The following is a 21,032-nucleotide window of genomic DNA, read 5'->3' as shown; positions in this document are numbered from 1 at the left end:
TACTTTTATCTTATGTTGATAATAAACAAGATTAGAACCATTATCCCAAAATATGCGATACAATAATCAACTTCCGTATTTATAATACATATGGTATGTATACAAGTAAGTTAGTACCTACATATGCTTTCTCAAATTTTCACCCCACTTTTTTATTAATATACAAGATGATCCGTATTTGTGTGCCAACATTTCTAGGACATAGTCTTGTTCATTCAAATTGCAAGCATTGCTTATCCGGAATAAACAACATTTATACATTTCACAACGGTTTCATATAAAAATATTATTTGCCTTGAAAAATTGAGTTAAAAAGGCTATAAAAAATTCATGGCAAATTCTTAGAAAGAGCTCGGTAATCAGAAATGAAATTTTATGATAATCATGACACAATCTTTCAGAAAGTTGGTATAAACAATCAAGTTCTCATTTTACAAACCATTCAAAGTAAATTTCAATCTAGTCGGTTCTATTCTAAATGAAATATTAGGCTTTTTCTCGATATCTTGAATGAATTTCGTGCAGCTAACAACACGAAATTTTGCATTGAGCTTAAAATTATCATTTTGTATCTACACGCAAAATTTGCACTCCCTTGAATTCGTAGTAACGTAAATTTTTTTTCGATATTCTGATTGAATTTTCATCGTTCTGATGAAGCGCTATCGGAATAAAATTGTGTATGAATCTCGAATGTGTCATTCTCCTACTAAGCACAAAATTTGAACTGTAGTTTTGAAATTTATAGAAAAAATAAATTCAGTTTCAATAAATAAAAAAAAATCCTGATAATTTAATTTTTTGTTTAATGTTTCACTCCTTGGCATCATAATGCTGTATAAATCTGGCAGATGGATCTGTGACTCCTTTAACCCATCTAGGCATCCAGTAATATGGTAAAAAGTTATCTGCTAAGTTCTCAAAACTCTTCTCGAAAATTTTTCTATAATAAAGAGATTCCTTGGTAGTTGGGGTACAATGTGGGTATTTTTCTGCTGCAGAATTTTTATCGTATTTCTCGCTCATTCTCTTATCTACAATTTCTTGAAGAATTACGAATAATGATTTCTTCTGAGAAGCAACGCCGTCACTGAAACAGGGAAAAGCATATTAGCATTTAAAAAAATTAGGAACGGAAAAATATAACTTTCGAATTGAATGAGTTTATCAACCTGAAAGCTTCTTTATGCCTCCAAAGTATATCATGGGGTAATAAGTTGTCACTGTCAAAGGCTGATCGAAGCAGATACTTTTCTATGGATTTGTCCTTAGGTTGCCTTGAATGTTCTTCTGTACTCAGGTAGTAGTTTGTGAATTGTAAATCCAAAAATGGCACTCTGAGCTCCAAACTAAAAAAATAAAATATATTAACTCTTTTTCAATCATATATTGCTACATCAAATAAACTTTTATATTTATTTCAATATTCAGTAATTTTATTTTGTATATGAATTTTTTAGTTAGAAAAATTTTGGTTTAGGTACATGGAAGAATACATGTTTCAGAAATAGATCTTATGCTGTGTGATAGCATATCACTCAATGAGTCCCCTGGTCTGGCACACAGGAAGTAACGCAATATGACTTTTTTTCTCTACGCTTCAAAAGATGCATGTCAAAATTTTAGAACATAATGTTAAATCTGGATCGAGATATTGAAAGTAAAGTTAAAAACGAGTTTCGTGTATTGGCAATTCGCTTTGTAACAAATCGATGGACACCATGACCATTTTGTTCGAATTGCGCTTTCAACTGTTTGACCTCCCAGTTTATTCTTGAGATATGGCCCCCAGTCATCACTAGCATTTTACAGACCTCAGAAGAATGCTTCTGGGTGAGAAATTTGACTGTTATGAAGAAGATATTATCGAGGTTGAAGCATGTTTCGAAAGCAAGGATGGATCTTTCTACAAAAAGGCTATTGAAAAGTTAGAGAAGCGTTGGAGTACGAGTATGACTTTTGATGGTGACTATGTTGACTAATAAAGTCAAATTTTTATGAAAGAATATGTTTTTACTGGTTAGGCCTGGGAGATTGAATGAAGCCAGGTAAGCATAAAATATGAAATTTATATGAACCATTGTAAAAGTAGAAGAAGGGTAGACATTGAGGAAAAGGAACCATGAACCCCTCACCTCCTTTTTCTTGTCTATTAATTAATTGTTCTGCTAAATAGGCGTACAACTTTGCTTCCGCCGTTTTTTTCCGAAATTCGAGGCTTTATTGTAAAAAACTGGTTATACATTTATGTATTGTAAAGTATTTGTCCATCGCTGGCCACTACTTTCTCCCATCTATCGGGCAGCGTACGAATCCCGCGTTGAAAAAACTGGTCATCTTTGGAATCAATCCAATTTTTTACTTCTTCATAAGACCGGAAGTGCGGGTCAGCCTGGCCGTGTAGCATTGATCGAAACTCATAATACACTACGCCTAGCTGGTCCCACCAAATACTGAGCATGATCTTGGAACCGTGAATATTCGGTTTTGCCATCGAAGTGGAAGAATAGCCAGTATATCCCCATGATTTTCTGCGCTTAGGATTATCGTAATGAACCCATTTTTCGTTTCCAGTCACATTACGATGCAGAAATCCCTTCCGTCTTTGCCTTGCAAGCAGCAAGTCATTTCCATGACTTTCAGGCGTTTTGAAATGGCTTGTTGCGTTACTCCCAATGATCCTGCCAATTCTTGTTGCGAGTCTTAATCATGTAATGACTCCAATTGTGCGTTTTCTCTCTTCCATGCTGGTCTTCGACGTCAATATCACCGTTCTTGAAGCGTTGAAACCACTCTCGGCACGTTCTTTCACTAATAGCGGACTCACCATAGGTATTTGAGATCATTCGATGAGCCTCAGCCACAGATTTCTTCATATTGAAGCAGAAAATTAGAACCTCCCGCAAATGACGAGAATGTGGCTCGTGAGTTGACATGTTTAATCGAGAATAACTTTATGATGCAGACACAAATCGACTAATATTTCGATGGCGTTATGTTTATAAATGTCTAAGCTTATTGTATGACATTTACGATATATTTATTTCGACTCCCACTTACCGCTACAGTTATCTATTGCAAAACGGCGGAAGCAAAGTTGTACACCTAATACTTGTTACTGTTATAGACACTAAATTGTGTTGGTCGACCTGCACTTTGACATTTCAGAGGAAAACGTATTGAAAAGACGGCCATGCGCATCTCAAGCTCAGGCTCAGACACAAAAAAGGGTAATAAGGAGTTAAGATAGCGCATTAGAATTCTTTATCAGCTAATCTTGTGAACCATTGAAAATATACCCATTATGATAACATTACCTTTGTGATGATGTCGTCCTATCCGCCCTAAGACCATCAAACATATAAATTTCACTCAGAAGTCTTAAACTTTCTTTATGCGCACTAGATGCATCTGGTGCATCCCTGAAATAAATATACCCTTGAGCAACTTCATCTGCTCCTTCGCCGCTAAGGATAACTGTAGTATCAGTGTTTTCCTGAATGTATTTTGCGAGAAGGTACATTGGAATTGATGCCCTAATTGTTGTTATATCCGGAGTTTCCAGTGTGTAAATTACATCGTCTAAAACTTTTTCTACGTCCTCTTCAGTGAAAGTGATCTCATGGTGTTCGGTTCCTATGAAGTCAGCCACTTTTCTGGCTGCTTTCAAGTCTGGACTGTCTCCCATACCAATTGCAAAAGACTGAAAAACACAACGTTTTTAAATTATTCTTAGTATAGATAAAAGAAATTCAAAGGACATAACAATTGAGATCAAAACCAAAGTGCTCTTGCTTTATCAGAATGTCATATTGCTTTTGAGAATGAGTGGCCTAACTAAATGATGATGACTTTTAAAAAAAGATGATGATTAACAAGAATTCTTTTTTCTTTTTATTTCAAGGGTTCTTTATTTTTGTGACTGAAGGTATTGCTTTGATACTTCTAATTCTTTACTAATAAATTTTATCACAACAACATATTACCCTGATTTTTTTGATTTATTGTTCAATGTATGTATGCAGTTTATTCTTATTATTATTTTCATATGATGAATTATTGAAATTTGGAATTGATATACATACCTGTACTTTGTAAGGAATGTTTGCTTTTTTGGCTTCTCTAACTAAAAGAGAAGCAATAAGAGAAGAATCGAGACCTCCAGATAAGAGACAACCAATTCTTCTATCTGCCATCAGTCTTTTCTTAACGGCTGCAGTCAGTAAAGTTCTTATGTTGCTGAGGACATCATTATTAGCTAAACTCTCGTATGGCACATATGTTTTGAAACTAGGTTTATCCCCAGGCTTATGAAAATTGGATTGTTGAATTAATTTAACTTTGCCACTATCCAAAACTTGATACTCCTCGAAGGTTCCAGGTTTAAAAGGAGCTAATGATTTTTCTTCACCATTAAGGTCGTGTTCCACGTCAACCAAACCTTGTTCAAATAAAAACATTAAATACTTGATAGGGCGAATTTCAAAAGAGAAATTCCACTCACCTTTAGCTTCGGAGCAAATACCAAGAACGCCAGATTTGCTGATCAATTTGAATAAAGGTCTAACTCCATAAGGATCTCTGGCCAAAAAGATTTTCTTCTTTTTGAGGTCCACCAAACAGAATGCGAAGACTCCATCTAAGTTCTTAACAACACCCTCGATTCCAAATGTTTCATACAGATGGACTATTGACTCGACGTCTACTGCAGTTTCATATTTGAAGTCGAATTCTTCTTTTAACTGTGGTCGAAAAAAAGATGATTTTAGTTTTTGAAAGGTATTTTGAAGATTCACTTACGGATTTGTAATTGTATATTTCTCCGTTGCATATCAGCATTATGTGTGGGTATAGGTGCAATCTTAGGGGTTGCATACCCCATATTGGATCGACAATGGCAAGACGGTGGAATCCAAGGCAAGAATTCTTTAAAAAACAGCCAATTAGATACCATTTTCAGGAAAATAATTAATAGTATTATAGAACCACTCAACAATCATGATTTGCTGAAATGAAACACTGCAACAAAATTTTACGTCTATGAAACTTCGAAAGAGTTTGGGACACTAATGTGTGTTCATAGATTTATTCGAACTTGATATACAGGGTGTTTTTAATTGGAGGTGCAAAGGAAAATGAGAGATTCCTTCTATGATTATAATAATTTTAGGAAAAATAGTCCTATAAACATAAAGCCTTCATAAAGTCCTAATTTTTTATGATAATTTTACCATATTATCGAATCTTTATTGATCTTCGCTTCAGATTGGGAAAATAAGTACCAAAATTTATAATATCGGGTGTCCCAAGGTGAGTGGCCTATTAGATTATTATGGAAACTATTGATGGTAAAGATTTAAAATTTTGTGGATAGATATTTGGCCGTGTAAGGTACATTTTTAAAATAATTTCACATTTCCAGTGTTGCCGGATGTACGACAATTTGGCAACAACTTTGTTATTTTAAATCGGACATCCGGTATTTCTATTTTTTTTATGATACTCCATAAAATATTAAATCTATTCACTCTTACTTTTCCATCTCTATCTTTAACGGTTTTTGAGTTATTAATTATTTTTCGAAATTTTAGATCAAATTGGCGTATTACGAAAATGACTCTAGTTCGCTCAATATTTGAGATTTAAGTCAGAAATTTTGCAAGTCGTTAGATATTGATCTGATCTGTGTCACTGCTTTTGAATTATGGTTGTCAATAATACAGGACGGACCAAAAAAATCATCATTTGTCAAGTTACGAAATTGTAAAAAAGTCTATTTTTTCAAATTAGACACCTAGTATATTTTTCAATTTTTGGAATCAGTAGAACACACTCTACAATTTTTCTTTTCACGTCCCTATACCTATCTCAACTGGATTCCGAGTTATATGCGTTATATGTGTATATCTTTCTTGAGCCATTATTTATAGAAAAACCTCGGAACAAAACACCTGTTAGGCAATAATTGTTTATTTTGACATTTATGGATTGAACTGATTCATTGATATATCGATCTATGAACGACATAGAGAAAATAACAATATAAAAGAAATTAACGCTTATTGAATCAATGTAAAATCTAATAAACGCATATAACTCGGAATCCAGTTGAGATAGGTATAGGGACGTGAATAGAAAAATTGTAGAGTGTGTTGTACTGATTTCAAAAATTGAAAAATATACTAGGTGTCTAATTTGAAAAAATAGACTTTTTTAAAATTTTGTAACTTGGCAAATGATGATTTTTTCTGGTCCGTCCTGTATTATTGGCAACCATAATTCAAAAGCAGTGACACAGATCAGATCACTATCTAACGACTTGCAAAATTTCTGACTCAAATCTCAAATATTGAGCGAACTAGAGTCATTTTCGTAATACGCCAATTTGATCTAAAATTTCGAAAAATAATTAATAACTCAAAAACCGTCGAAGATAGGGATGGAAAAGTAAGAGTGAATAGATTCAATATTTTATGGAGTATCATAAAAAAAATAGAAATACCGGATGTCCCATTCAAAATAACAAAGTTGTTGCCAAATTGTCGTACATCCGGCAACACTGAAAATGTGAAATTATTTTGAAAATGTACCTTACATGGCCAAATATCTATCCACAAAATTTGAAATCTTTACCATCAATAGTTTCCATAATAATCTAATAGGCCACTCACCTTGGGACACCCGATATACTTAAAATAATTAATTTTATCATCAAGCTTACTCACTGAACCTTTATAATAATTTCCATTCTCCTGAGGATTACTAGAGAAATTTTTAGAAATTTCGTTCTCGAAATTGGTAGCAGATACGACAAAACTACAAGAAACCAAAAAGAGTAGTACAGGAAAGTTCCTTTTTACATTTTTCTAATCAACCAGTGCTCCACCAAAAGAAGTTCTGGAAGAAATAAGCGGACAATGTTCCAAAAAAAAATCACCCTGTAGATCTGCATTTAAAATCTTTGGAATATCTATGCCAAATTTGAGTTCAATATCTCAGGAAGGGAAGGTGCTGTGAGAAAAATAAAAAAAAAATTAAACATTAACACCCTGTATCCTGTTTCTCGAAAACAGAGCCTTTGCGAGCCTATGTTCATAGGACTTTTCTTTTTAAAATGATCCGAGGAATCTGTCATATTCGTTTGTATCTCCAATTTAGGAGCACTCTGTAAAGATGCTCATTCAATATAATTTGTTCTTTAAAAATAAGTCCAAAGTCGAAAAAAAATTCTTTCGTATCCTATGTAAAAAAGTACTTATTAATTTTCTTCCGTCTATATATTTTGCATTTGAGATGTTCCCCAATTGAAGCGCATCCACCAAAAAACTTTTCTGTGATCATTTTGAAAGAAAACCAGACCTACTCATTGAAATTGATCTTTGACCTTAGGTTTTCAAGATGTATTTTCTATGGAGACAAAATTATTTTACCTTCAGTATCCTATCGCATTCTATGCGAAAAGCATCGGGTCCTCTGTGTCCAATTTTAGGAAAAGTACATGCGCAAAATTTCGGTGGGTTTTCTACACCGAAAATTGCCCAAATTCCACACATTTTTATTTCTGTAAAGCAAAAAATATAAGATATAAGTATAACAATGAGTGTGTAACGAATAAATTCAATGAATCAATTCTTCAAATCTTGTTATGAAATATTGGCAGATAATTTATATCGCTGTCATATTTATGGAATCACGAATATGAAAAAGCAGAAGCACTGAGATAAGTAAAATAATTATGGATGAGCACAGGTAAATATTAATGAAATTCGATATTTCATTATTAGCATTCACGATTATTTTAATTGCATTATTGATTAGTCTATCTATGGAATAGCAGGATATGATTTAAGCCTTCTTCTGATATCATAATATGAATCCTGTAACAAATCAATCGTATTTATACTTATTATACCAAAATATTACGAGCGATACATAGCAGTAGAATATTTCTTTTTTTTTTCAACTTCTATAGCAATGAATAAGAATATTACGATTAAGGATTTGAGAACATCGAACTTTTGATTGACATAACATTAAATGAACAGAAAAAGCACTGAAAGGACCCTAATATGGAGAGAATGTCAATTCTTATAAAGATTAGTTGATTTTCCTTTTTAGAATACTTTTAATGGCACCAATCTAGTGCAAGAATTGTCACCGGTAAATTTTTCGTATTTTGTAGAATATGACCTCCTGAACAAGAAAGTCTATGGGTTCAACTCAATCATATAACTAGTTTTCGAGATACAGGGTGTCGAATTTTGGAAAATGGCACATCTTTAAAATAACATTTCTCATAGGAAAAAATCTTGAATGAAACATATTTGAGCAACAAATATTGTTGAATTCGTTTAGTTCATAACTCACCATCCAATTGAAAAAGTCGTCCATGGAATTTTTCCAATTTTTGTCATTACCCTCAGTTCGGGTACACTTTTATAATTAATGTCACACAATATTGATTTTGCTCACCAGTTTCAAGATATCTATGATTTGCTTTCTGATATCTATTCCAAAAAAAAGGGATGGGGGAGTTTTTTCTCCGAGTCTTATAGTTCTTGAGTTGCTCTCAGTGAGCATCGAATTTGGGACACCCTGTACAATGTACTTCAAAATAACAATAAATTTATGCCAACGTGTCTCTTACCGTCGTTACTCTGAATGAAATTTTCATTGTTTACGATTTTTTGACAACTTTTGTAATAACGGTCACCCCTCTTATTATTATTATTATAATAGTGTACTCGAACTGAGAGTAATGATAAAGAATTGAAAAATTTCAATTATAAGGTGAATTATGAACTAAACTAATTTAATTTTGAAAAAAGTATCTATCACCTCGTATCTAAGAATAATTTCTATTAAAAAACCAGTCTAAAGTAATACCTTATGGATAAAAAATATTTGTCGTGTTTCTTTCAAGATATTTTCATTTTCCTCAGAGAAATGATACTTTGAAGAAATTTTTCTTTTTCCAACTTCCACACCCCTGTATCTCGAAAACTAGTCGATTAAGTGGGACCCATACACTTTCTTGTTCAGGAGGTCTCATTCTACAAAATACGAAAAATTCAGAAAACAATTTTTTCCATTAGGCTGCTGCCTGGTCATTTCTTTGAGTTTGAATTCTAATCTGAAAATCACATTATTCATCTCGAGGAATCGAATAACAGTCTTAGATATAATCAAAACTCCGTCATTAACCAAAATAGTATGTTCTATTTTCATTTTATTAGAAAATATAAAAAAATTCAAATAGGTGGATGCGCTATAATCACTTCAGGTAAACATGTAATACATTTAAAAATGCATAAGTCTTCAATAATACTCTCCAAAAGATACCTCATATCAGAACTTCCTTAATAGAATATATTGTCAGAAAAATTCAAAATACTGCTTGAAAACCCTTTTTTTTATAGATCCATGTATGTTTATATATGTATAAAACCGGTTCCACAAATGGAATTACAGAAAACTGTAAACATTTGTTTATGTTAGTGCAAATAACTATATATTTCCAATTAAACAAATTTTGGAAAACTCTAAAAAAAAAAATTCCCAATTGAAGAAGATAAACTCACTCACCTCAATGCTGATGCACACGATTAACAACTGAAGATATTATTATCAATGACCCTTTGCGTGGCAATACTGAAACATCAAAACCGGCGATAAAAGAGGTTTTAACCAATTCCAAATGACAATCACCTTTAAATGCTCATTTTGGAATGCAAGTTATAGACTGAAGAGAGGGCTTTTCATTTTCTGCGCGAGTTAGAACACCCAAACGCGAAATGAAATGATGCAATAAGGCCAAAATTGCGTGATCGAATTATACTGGGATCCGCGCAGCATATAAATGTTTTGTTGGTTGCGGAGAAGGAGTTGCAGATATCAATGATTGGAGAATTATCCTGGATTAGACACTTGTTGAATATTATTGAACTTATGCCATAGAAATATAATATAATTATATAGTTATATTATATTTCTATGACTTATGCTCTTTACAGAAGTCTTAGAGTGTAACTTATTCGAAAAATTGGGATCCACTCACTGAAGAATAATTCGTCATAATCAAAATTATATCTGTCCGTCTAGGCTCTAGGTCTACCATCGTCGTGTAATCGATAACTCTCGAAAGGAATGTCCAAGAGACTTGAAGTTTTCAGAGCAGTTTCAGGATCTGAATAGATCGGCTGAGAAAGCTAAAGAGTAAAATACAATATTTTGTTGCGGGGCCATACACGTATAAGGTTCTAGTTTTCTAAAATTTAAAAAAAATATTCGATGGAACTGTAATTTAGGAACCGGTAGCAAAGTGTTGAAAAAAATGTTAATGCGAAATTTCGTCAGTGTCGTATCATTAAGTTTTTCTGACCTAAACGAATATCTAAACTGACTTATTTTATTTGAAATTTTATCGGTTATTTGCAAGGAGGAACGAAAAAATTCCAAGATTCAAAAGGTTATACAAAAGACCGAATTCTCGTAGGTTTTTATCGTCGTTGAGTTTTTGGCAAGAAAATGCGGTATTTATTTTTTTGATTTGTGAATTTTATTGAATACACCGATTTTATTCCATACATTATTCAAATGAAATGATTTTTTAAGTACTGCATAATTCTGAGTTAAGAGGTTTCACTAGAGAAATTGAAGAAGAGATATTTCTCTGATTAGGGATTCAACAAGCGAAGGAGCTTGACATTTTAACCAGCTACTTGACTTTTAAATCGAGCTCGTGAAAAATTACATACTTGACTTGATTTTAGATATTTATTGCTTGACTTGATATCAAGCTACTAGATATTACTTGAACTTGATATGTATGCGTCGCATGGCATATATTTCTGCAATCTCGTGCGCGCTAGGACTAAATAAGGGGATTCCCCGAGCGCCGAGAGACAAAAGCATTCGCCAGTGTGACTTTATTAGTAGTTTTATCATATTTCTATGAAATCTATTGGTAGATTTTGGTAGTTTCAGAAATATCTTTCCAAACTTGGCCAAAATGGCCAAGGGTTTTTTGTCAACGCCAGCATCTTCAGTTCCTGTTGAAAGACAATTTTCCAGAGCTTGTCTTACAGTTACAATAACTCGCAATAGGTTAAGTGAAAAATCTATTAGATGCCTCAGTCTTAGATCCTTTATCTTTATTTTTTCATTATTTTTTATTTTGTTATGATTTAAAGTGATTCAAGTTGATTTATAGAAATTTCATATGGAAAAATAAGATGAATACGAATTTCAACAAATCCGCAAAAGCTTCTAACTTCACGACGATGCTCTTCTAGTTTTTTATTTGAAATGGTGGATGCGCCCGAGGGTTTTTTAGTATTTTGTGAAAATAATCCATCTGGTAAAACGAATAGAGAGCGAAACCCAACTCAAATAATAATTATTCGTCAGGAACAATCTGAGTTCAATAGAAAAGTCCAGTGTAAGTATATTCTTTTTATAATCTTTCATTTCCCTTGAAACCTGATTCACTCCGAAAAGATCATCTATTATTATGTTCATTTCCCTTTTCGGAAATGTTCACGAAGATACTTCGTTGAGAAATCCGGATGAACCGGTAACATAAGTTTGTTCCACTTTTACACGCACTCTTCTACAACTTGATGTGAAATCCTCAGACTCCCAAATAAACAGCAATCAGACATATCGTCTATTAGCGCAGAAATGAAGTCGATAATTTCTTGGGTATTCCTGTTGCAAACATGCTCCGCGGCCAAATTGATCGTAGTAGGCCCTGTTAAGTTATTCGGTAACACTGACACAACTTCTGTAAGTAAGCTACCGCCAATTTTGGAGTATTTTCTGCAAAGGATTCAGGCAGCGAATTCAAATTACGTCCACGAGGACCTCAGCAGACCTCAAACCTGGGACAAGCCTGTGTACACCTTGAGTCCAGCGGAACAGGAGATGTTTTATGGTACTCCTTCAACAACTACACCTGTGCAAGAAGCTTTGGTTGAAGAAGATGAGATTGTGACGACTACCAGTAAATACGACAATTTTGAGTATGTGGACGAAGATAATTCTACTTCTACAGAATTGTTGTTCGAGAAAATTACTGAGGGAAGTCCACCGTTATCGATAAATAACAACCAGTATGTTATCTACAAAATTGGTAAGTTGTAAGAAGTTTTTATTTCATCATATTTCGTTGTTTACTTCTGATACCTAATCAATCAGAAATTAGAAAGCTGGGACTTTGAAATGCTTGTTCTCTGAAAAAAAAATATATGGTTCTAATGACAAAGTCCTCCTGAATTTGGCATGAAGAGTTTTGTGGTTCTTTCACATGTACAGGGTGATTGTTTATGTTTTACTCAATATCCATCTCAGTTAATATTGGTCTTACAAAAACGTTTAAATGGATCAATATGAAGTATTTTTAAAGGGATACAGAATTCAGTACCAGGAAATGCAAAAAAGCATTATAAACATAAAAATTTATCGCTAAAGCTTTTTCTCATGATTTTGAATATAGGTACCTATATAGGTATGTAAACCGTTGAGGTTATCATTATCAGTTTTCGAAAAATATAGACTTTTTTCGTTTAAATCTAAGGTAGCTGTAGAACTCCACATGACAACGCTGTGATTCTATAATATTCATTGAAATTTTTTCGCTGAAAATTCATTGAAAATTTATTGTTGAAAATTTGCTGAAAATTGATGGTTGAAAATTTAATGAAAATTTATTGAAAATCTTCTGTTGAAATTTGTCTAGTTTCATAGATATAAGAAATCCGATTTGATTTATTTTTTTATTGATATCTTTTTTTTTAATCTATGCACATATTTTTTCAAAAGAGAAATCGCAGTATTGTCCTGTGGCGTTCTACAGCTACCTTAGATCCAGACAAAAACATTCATATATTTTTCGTAGACTGATAAGGAGAACCTCAATAAAGAATATATTTGTTCCATAAAAATACCAATTCACTTAAAATTTGTAGGTTTTTAATGCTTCTTTGCATTTCGTAGTACTGAATTTCGAATTCTCATAAAAATACTTCATATTTGCCCATTTAAACGTTTTTGTAAGACCAATATCAACTGAGACAGCTATAATGTAGCTAAATATAAACAATCATCCTGTACATACAAAATAAATTTCAGCCTGATGTAACGAAAAGATTTGATATTTTTGAAATTCTAGTTTCAAAATGATCATTAATATACCTTTCTTTCCGAAGAACGAGAGTTCAAATTGGTTTGTTAATTTAGTAGAAAAAAATTTTGATATAAACTTTCAGAAAATACATCACTTTCTCTTTCGATTTATTTATATTATGCCCAAAAAAAGACATCTTCATATGTGGCATCTGTTATTCAAACAAATTGGAAATTAAGTCAACAAATAGAAAACTTCATTAGAGTATTTAAAACACTTTCGTTGGTAACAAATAAGTAGCATACTGAAGATCAGTAGCGTAGCTTACAATGTACTGTGTAATTGATTAGGTACATTTTGAAATGTCTGTTAGAAAATCTGAGTAGCAAAAATGACGAAACATGAAAGGAGGAATCTTTCATTTAGGTGAATTTTGTAGTTTTGGCGGGATTGAATATAATTGAAATGTAACAAATCAAACATCTAGAAATATTTTCGGAAATCATTAGCGTATTTAACAGTGTAATTATTTAAAGACATTGAAAATGGCTATAAAACAATCCTTGATTTGGTTGATTCTTCTTCTAATTTTGGCAGGTTCAACACTAAATAATGGATAAATATTGTCGAAGATAATAAAATTAGCATTAATTCGCGCACACATATACAGTCACGAAACTAAAGTTGTTCAAAATGTTCTGAAATGGATTTTGCGAAGGGAAATTTCGAAATCGGACATCAAAATTTGCGTTGCACGCCTCTGGTCGAAAACCTCATTGATATCCTCATCCTTTTGGGTCAAACACAAACTTCTTGATCTTAATTTGGTCTTACGGACTCTCATCGCCTCTTTTAACTTAACTGTTTCCAATGATCTCTTGAGGAAGAGCACTTCTTGTATGATAAGTAGCTTGACCAAAACTGGTAGTATTCATTCGGTCAAGATTGGTGTACTGAATTTTCGGACATACTCTTATATCTTACTGCCATTTTTGACTCTTGTATTCAATAATCTTATCGATATTTGAGTAGAAGTTCTTTTAATTGTAATATGCGTAAAATGTTTTTCGCAAATATGTTCATTGTATTGTTATCTTCAATTTTCCTTAGTTCAACGACAAGTGCAGTGCCATTGATGCAGAAAGGATATGTTTTAGTACCAATCGGGTATGATCAAATTTCATTTCACATTATATTGAATTCACCTATATTTGATATTACCTTTTAAAATTTTTGAATTCGAATATAAAAGTAGGGTCATAATTTCGGTAACTACATATATCTAGGAAACTAAATAAAATTTGCTTTACTATTTTTATTTTCATTTTAGAATATGATCAAATTCTGCGAAGCTTGCATAACCAATTTTATAATTATCATGATAGAACTATCTACACAGAATTTTATGCGAAGATTGCTTGCTTTGGTTTAGAAGCTGATAATGAAGGGAATTGATAAAAAAAAGGATTTCTCAAAAAAACAGGACAAATAATCATGAAATTAAATAGATCTTTACATAAGGTGATACTGAATATAAATTAATACTGAAAAATTACAACCCTCATAATTTCTCAGTTGCAGAAGTAACCCTATACCGAAGGTTTTATTATAAAGGGTTTTCCAATGAAAGTTTTCATTTTGATATAAAAAAACAAGTATATTCAAAAAAAAAATCAAAGGAAGTTTATTTCATTGTAAAGTGGAAGGTATGCCATTAACGGAGGAAAAAGATATCAGCCAAATGGCCTCCAATGCTACGGTTGCAGCATCATATCCTTTCCATGATCAATTCGCAGATTTGTGGCTGTATGTCTTCGATAATTTCACCAATTCCATCTTTAAATACTTAAATCTATTGTGGAGCATTATATTTCACGTGGCCTTAAAGAAAAAAGTCTAAAGGTGTTGAATCACAAGATCTCGGTGGCCATTGTGATCACGTCTCACCTCTTCGAGAAATAACACGGCTAGGAAACTGTTTTTGCAAAATTGCGATTGTTTCGTTCTACAGTCACAAAAAAACTTCAAAATGATGAATAAATTGAAACATATTTATTTTTACAGGCGCGTCCAAGAATCAGGAGCCAGACAAGGCATAATTGCAGGCTGGATACAGAATTCCCAATTCTTCCCAATAGAAGTCAACGTTCCTCAAGTAGTCTCAAACGTCTCCAGCGGTGTTCAACAGTTCGGACAAAATGTAGGACAAGGTATTCAAACTGTTGGACAGAACGTTGGACAAAACTTCCAGAATTGGATGTCATCTCTTGGACAACGCTTTCCAATAATAAATAGACTACCAATAATTGGTAATAATAATGCGAAACCTCCACAAAAGTTTTTCCTTTTGAAACCAGAAGATGATGTTGATAGCATTCCAGATCCTGCTGAACTTTTCACATATCCTTAAACGGAATCTTTTTATTTTAGGATGCAAAAATCCTCTGATTCGTTGTTGAAGGCAACAACAATGTAATTCTTATCGACTGATCAAACAAAAATGATGATTTATTAACTTTTTTTTAGATGGATATCATAAAGAGAGAGAGATGATCTCATCTATTATCTAATTTTTGTAATTTTCGATATACTTACCTTAATTTCCAGTGTAGTTTTGTGATATGCAATACAATTATCGTTTCAACCATTAATTAAAATCAAGATTACGAGTAATTGTGAACATCCTCAAATTAAAGATCAGAATAATCCTCAGAACAAAACTTCCAATCAATCATTGATTAATCCTTTGATAATTCTCTTTACATAATCGCTAGTATATTAGTCATTTGATTGAAACGTTGCATAATTTAATGTATTTATTTATTATTTAATTACTAAGATCAAGAATGTTGTGTTTAAATAACTAGGAATCATCTGTACTTAATTTATGAACACCGATGAAAATATGATATGTACAATTATAAATAAAACGTTCAATTTATTTCCTGTTTGCAATAATGTAAACTTTTTAGGAAAACCCAGGATTTATTTCGTATAATTTTCAGTATGAACCAAGCTTTTTCTGTTGATCTTGGTAACCACCTTGTGCTGGGCCTTGCTTGGAAACAATAATACCAACAGGATAATCGAACTTGTAGAAGAAACCTCTGGGTGGACCTTGTTCTTCATCTTTTTCTGGTTTATAAGAGCCGTCATCTTCTTCTCCTTGGCTCGAAATGTATTTACTGTGAGTTTCAGAACCTTGTCCATATGGAGCAGATTGTAATGCTGCGTATTTGTTAATATTTTGGCTAGACTGTCCCACATAACCTCCGGAAACCAATCCATAAGCACCTGTTGGCCTGGCTCCATATCCCCCAGAACCTCCATAACCTGTAGTAGTTTGTCCTCCATATCCAGATCCACTACCTGAAGGCTTGGCTCCATAACCTGAAGCACCTTGACCACCGTATGCAGATCCACTACCTGAAGGCTTGGCTCCATAACCTGAAGCACCTTGACCACCGTATGCAGATCCGCTGCTTGAAGGTTGACTTCCATAACCCCCAGAACCACCATATCCTGTTTGTCCACCTGAAGGTTGGCTGCCATATCCTCCAGAACTACCATATCCGGATTGTCCGCCATATCCTGAAGTACTAGGACTGCCATATGCTGGTGCTGAGGTCTGAGTACCATAACCTCCAGTAGAACCACCATAACCAGAGTTACCCTGTCCACCATATCCTGAGGAAACTACTGGTCTTTGCGCACCATATCCCGATTGACCTCCTGAGGTTGAACCATATCCTCCTGAAGGTTGAGCTCCATATCCTCCTGAAGGTTGAGCTCCATATCCACCAGTGGAACCATATCCCCCTGAAGGTTGAGCTCCATACCCTCCACTAGTTTGGCCATATCCAGTAGCTGCTTGAGGACCTTTAGGGAGAGCGGTCAACTTTTCAGATTTGTAGGCACCTTGGTTCTGTTGGTCTTTTCCTTGGTAAGGTTGGTAGTTCGAGCTGTAAGGTTGAGTCCTCTCCAAGTTGGACTGGTAGATGGCACTCTGCTGTGATGCTGCTCCTTGTGGTTGTTTATAAGCTGTTGATTTTCCGAATTGAGCTGCGAATTGTTGTTGTCGTTGCAACTGTCCTTGAGGTGAGAGTGGTCCTTCTTTGTACTGACCTTCGCTGTTGTAGGGATCTCTGAGAAGGTAATGAAGACTCAATTAATATGAATTGAACTATAGTTTGCGAGGTACTTACTCAACAGGGCGTGAATTTCTCTCAGCTTCCTCCTGCCATCTTTTCAGGAACCGCTCCTTTTCGGCTTTAACAGCAGGCAGATCCTCTGGAAGGTTCTTTGGTACGTTGTCTATTTGATGGAAACCTGTACCATCGTCCCAATATTCAACCTATAATGATAAACATAAAATATTATGACTGATAACGAACCAACTGAAATGTATTTACTTTTATCTCCTGACCATTTCCTGCGATGTAGTTGTAAGCTCCTCTCAAATCTCCACCAGCTTTTTTCTTCTCCGTTTTTGAAATGTCTGGTACTGAATATCCGTACAAATATCCGCCCAAACCATCTTGACCATGATACTGGTTGGCCAAGTAGATGTCTTCAACTACATTGTGTGGTTCATTTCCAAGATATCTCACAGCTGGAACATTGGATTCTATTTTTGGGGCATATTTCAAGGAGTTATCTTGTTGTTCGATGATCTGTTGGGCATCTTGTGGATCTAAATCGGGTAGATTGATGTCTTCTTGTAGGGATAGGGATATAACGCCCAGAAGTAACTGCAAATTGTATTTATTCTCAATCAGAATTATCAAGATGATTAATCAGGAAAATGAGAAAAGAGCCGATGCTATTTTGTAACTGTAATATTTTTTTAATTTAATCCTTTTTGAGTGGAACTCATCACGAATGAACGAAAGCAAATTCATTTCCACTCAACTTTAAAATAATTATTTCCTTATTTGACTTCTGTAAGTTGAAAGCAAAAATTACATGAGTTTATAGAGGTAAATCTCAAGTGCTTCAATTCTTCACTGAAGAATGATAACAATTCCACCTTATTTGGAGAGAATGAAGTTCACTTTCAGTATAGGGAAAGGTGTCATTCTGAGGCATTTCATTCATTCTCTTTGAGATGAGTTAAATACCATCTTCTAGGAATATCTTGTTCTGAAAGGATCGATATTGAACTTTCTTCACTTATTTGGGAATATACTGATACTATTTCTGGAATTGATGAAGACATTAAGAATGGGGTTTCATTTTTTATTATCAACACAATGTTGAAATTGAAATCACGAAGAAGAAAAAATACCTGATATTACCTACACATATTTCCCGAAAAGACTAGACGAATATAGATCTTTGTTCATAAACCCATAAATAATGGCTAAAGCTTTGAAGCTATGACCTTGTACAAAATTTCATGAAGGTATACTTCGAATTGTTTCATAGAAAACGACGGTTTAGGTGTATTTAATAAGATATGCATTATTGAAAATGAATAATGATAATATCCATTGCTTGTCAATGATTTTATAGAACAAACTACCTATAGTTTACGATGTATTGTATGTCTTGGAAATTCTACTCAGTTCACCTATTATGAAATATCTTGTACATATAATGAAATTATTGATCAATGTTTGAAGAATAATAAAATATGCAATAGCTGAACGTTAAATAAGTATGTATATTATAATATTCATCAATAGGCGGAATGTGATTTACAAATAATAAAGATTTGTAATAAAAATTGAATTGATGAAAGCAACCTTAAAATGATTAATGGGCAAATAATTAATTGATGATGGAACTCATTCACAAATTATCATTAAGTTCAAAGCGTCAATAGGTTTTAAGTATTCACTTAAGCCAATGCCATCAAATTGCATTCTTTAGTTATAATTTTTTAAAATTGATGCTTTCGCAATTCTTTTCAGTACACTTTGAAAACTCCCTTACGTTCAACTTTACTAGAAATTAACTGAAAAATATTAGGGTGAGTCTATAGTGCTCGATCGATCTATAACTTTCGAAAAATTTGGAATAAAAATATTTGGAAACAATCTTTTCGAAATAAAATGGAGATCACGTGAAAAACCAGAAACTGTCTGAATTATCTTAATGATTGCAAATTTTCAGCTGAAACAGTCTGATCAATATTTATCGCTCATATAGTCTGCTCAGATATCTGCAAACTTTTTAATAATATCAATGTGATTGAAATGATGTGTAGTTAGATTTGAAAACATTTGCTCACATCTGAAAAGATTATATGAGCGAAAATATCGATGAGACTTTTTCAGCGGAAAATATACAGTCATTTCGAACTCATCAAGAGAATTCAGACTATTTTTCTTTTTTTTTCACGTGGTCTCAATTTCATTTGTTCAAAATTAATGTTTCCAAATATGTTGATGATTTCTTTGATTTGGCTGATCTTTAATTGATATTATTAGTAGGTATTAGTAGATCTGAGTAATATTATCCCTTTGAAAATGTATGAGTTCAAAGTATCTACTACCAGACCACGTATAAAATATGAAATCATTGCATTTTGAAAACTATTTATTTTCGGCACAATATTTTTCAACAAAAAATGGGCTATCCGACAAGCAAAAAAAAATTTTGACATTTTTGAAGATCATTTTTTAAAAATTTGCAGTAAATACGTAAATTTGCAGAAGACTTGGAAATTTTCGGGAATCCAATGAAAAAGAAATAATACAATTATCTTGAATTGTTTTCAATATATGATCTTTAGTTTAATCTTTTATATACCTGAAATTTTTCGAAAAAAGTTCCTACGTCAAAAAGTATCGAAGATAATTGATGACAAATGGGATAATACGAAATCATAATTTTATTGAGATTATGAATATGATTTTAAAATTGGAGATTTTCATTTAACAAATAGGGTGGTATTGTGTTTCACCACATTCAGACCAGCCTGTAGACTCAAAAATAATTAAATTATGCGCTGATGAGTACTGTCGATTTTGTCAAAATTTGAATCATTCTGCTTGCCCAAAATTGCCAACAATTATTGACGATCGAGCACTATTGACTCACCCTGTATATTCATTTCCACAAATTTTGTATATTTGAATTAGTTTCAAGCGCAAGCAACTAAGACTTTTAAGTAAGATATGCTTCTCAAGAATTTTGTAGATAAATTTTCGAAAATTCGGTTGTCACAATTAATAAAATAAGACTCACAATTCCACTGATGAATCTATTCACCATGTTCAAAACTATCGACGTTACACTTATTCAGAAAAAAACTTGTAAAATAACAATTTCAGGTAATAAACAAGAGGTACTCTTATGGATATATCCTAACACTTAACTCTGACAAAATCATCTCCTATTTATAACTATAAATACCAAGATCCCTCTCCCATTTACTCCTCTCAGGAGGATATGATCTTTCCTCAAGAATTCTTAAAATCAGCCAGATCTCAAACGATAAAGAATTAATGATAGCGTCTGGCAGAGCAATTCATAATAGATCCACGTAATTGATGTTTTCGAAAAAAAAACATATCGACTTATTCTTCTCGCATTGATTGTTTAATTTTTCATTTCTTACATTATTTGCAATTAGTCTCAGGCTCATCAAACTGCGTTGTTTCATCGGTTCCAATACGTTTGAATTAGGAGCTTTGTGTTGAATCCTGGCATTGAAACAGAACCGTAACGTGAATTTGATATATGTTAATTTTCAACTTATCGCCTTGTAACGTGACAATTTCTGAAGAAGCAGATTTTGCTTGCTTCGTTAAAGTTAAACCTACTTGAACTAAAATAGGTGCAACATGAGGAGGAATAAATTTTATGCTAATAAATAAGTTTGTTGTCCCAACTGAAGCAAACATTCATATGAAGTGATGGCTATTGGACAGTATTTTATTTATCGACATCTTTATAA

The 21,032-nt window shown here is 33.1% G+C and overlaps 3 protein-coding genes across 6 annotated transcripts; 1 reads left to right on the top strand and 2 right to left on the bottom strand.

Annotated features, from left to right (window-relative positions):
* Nucleotides 1–786: 786 nt before the first annotated feature.
* LOC123677519 (asparagine synthetase [glutamine-hydrolyzing]) lies at nucleotides 787–9,813 on the bottom strand. Of its 3 annotated transcripts, none has more exons than XM_045614086.1 (9): nucleotides 9,709–9,791; nucleotides 9,586–9,651; nucleotides 7,431–7,561; nucleotides 4,801–4,926; nucleotides 4,505–4,742; nucleotides 4,086–4,441; nucleotides 3,318–3,703; nucleotides 1,173–1,349; nucleotides 787–1,090 (listed from the first exon to the last, which is right to left on the bottom strand). In XM_045614086.1, exons 3-9 carry the CDS (start codon nucleotides 7,551–7,553, stop codon nucleotides 814–816), a joined length of 1,683 nt encoding a protein of 560 aa, XP_045470042.1. In that variant the 5' UTR covers nucleotides 7,554–7,561; nucleotides 9,586–9,651; nucleotides 9,709–9,791; the 3' UTR covers nucleotides 787–813. The 3 variants fall into 3 exon arrangements, with proteins under 3 accessions (XP_045470042.1, XP_045470041.1, XP_045470040.1); XM_045614085.1 differs by having other exon boundaries at nucleotides 9,586–9,659; nucleotides 9,709–9,726; XM_045614084.1 differs by having other exon boundaries at nucleotides 9,586–9,813.
* A 1,775-nt stretch (nucleotides 9,814–11,588) lies between these two features.
* Nucleotides 11,589–16,067, top strand: LOC123677979. 2 transcript variants are annotated; one of them, XM_045614736.1, is made up of 2 exons: nucleotides 11,589–12,133; nucleotides 15,191–16,067. In XM_045614736.1, exons 1-2 carry the CDS (start codon nucleotides 11,683–11,685, stop codon nucleotides 15,223–15,225), a joined length of 486 nt encoding a protein of 161 aa, XP_045470692.1. In that variant the 5' UTR covers nucleotides 11,589–11,682; the 3' UTR covers nucleotides 15,226–16,067. The 2 variants fall into 2 exon arrangements, with proteins under 2 accessions (XP_045470692.1, XP_045470693.1); XM_045614737.1 differs by lacking the exon at nucleotides 11,589–12,133 and adding an exon at nucleotides 14,032–14,293.
* LOC123677978 (keratin, type I cytoskeletal 9-like) lies at nucleotides 15,928–20,478 on the bottom strand. Its single transcript, XM_045614735.1, has 4 exons — nucleotides 20,321–20,478; nucleotides 17,539–17,877; nucleotides 17,332–17,480; nucleotides 15,928–17,271 (listed from the first exon to the last, which is right to left on the bottom strand). Exons 1-4 carry the CDS (start codon nucleotides 20,345–20,347, stop codon nucleotides 16,128–16,130), a joined length of 1,659 nt encoding a protein of 552 aa, XP_045470691.1. The 5' UTR covers nucleotides 20,348–20,478; the 3' UTR covers nucleotides 15,928–16,127.
* Nucleotides 20,479–21,032: the final 554 nt, after the last annotated feature.

This window comes from Harmonia axyridis, chromosome 4, assembly GCF_914767665.1.
Source record: "Harmonia axyridis chromosome 4, icHarAxyr1.1, whole genome shotgun sequence".
Lineage (NCBI taxonomy): Eukaryota > Metazoa > Arthropoda > Insecta > Coleoptera > Coccinellidae > Harmonia > Harmonia axyridis.
The sequence above is the reverse complement of the archived record's forward strand: the minus strand, read 5'-3'. Positions and strand labels throughout refer to the sequence as shown.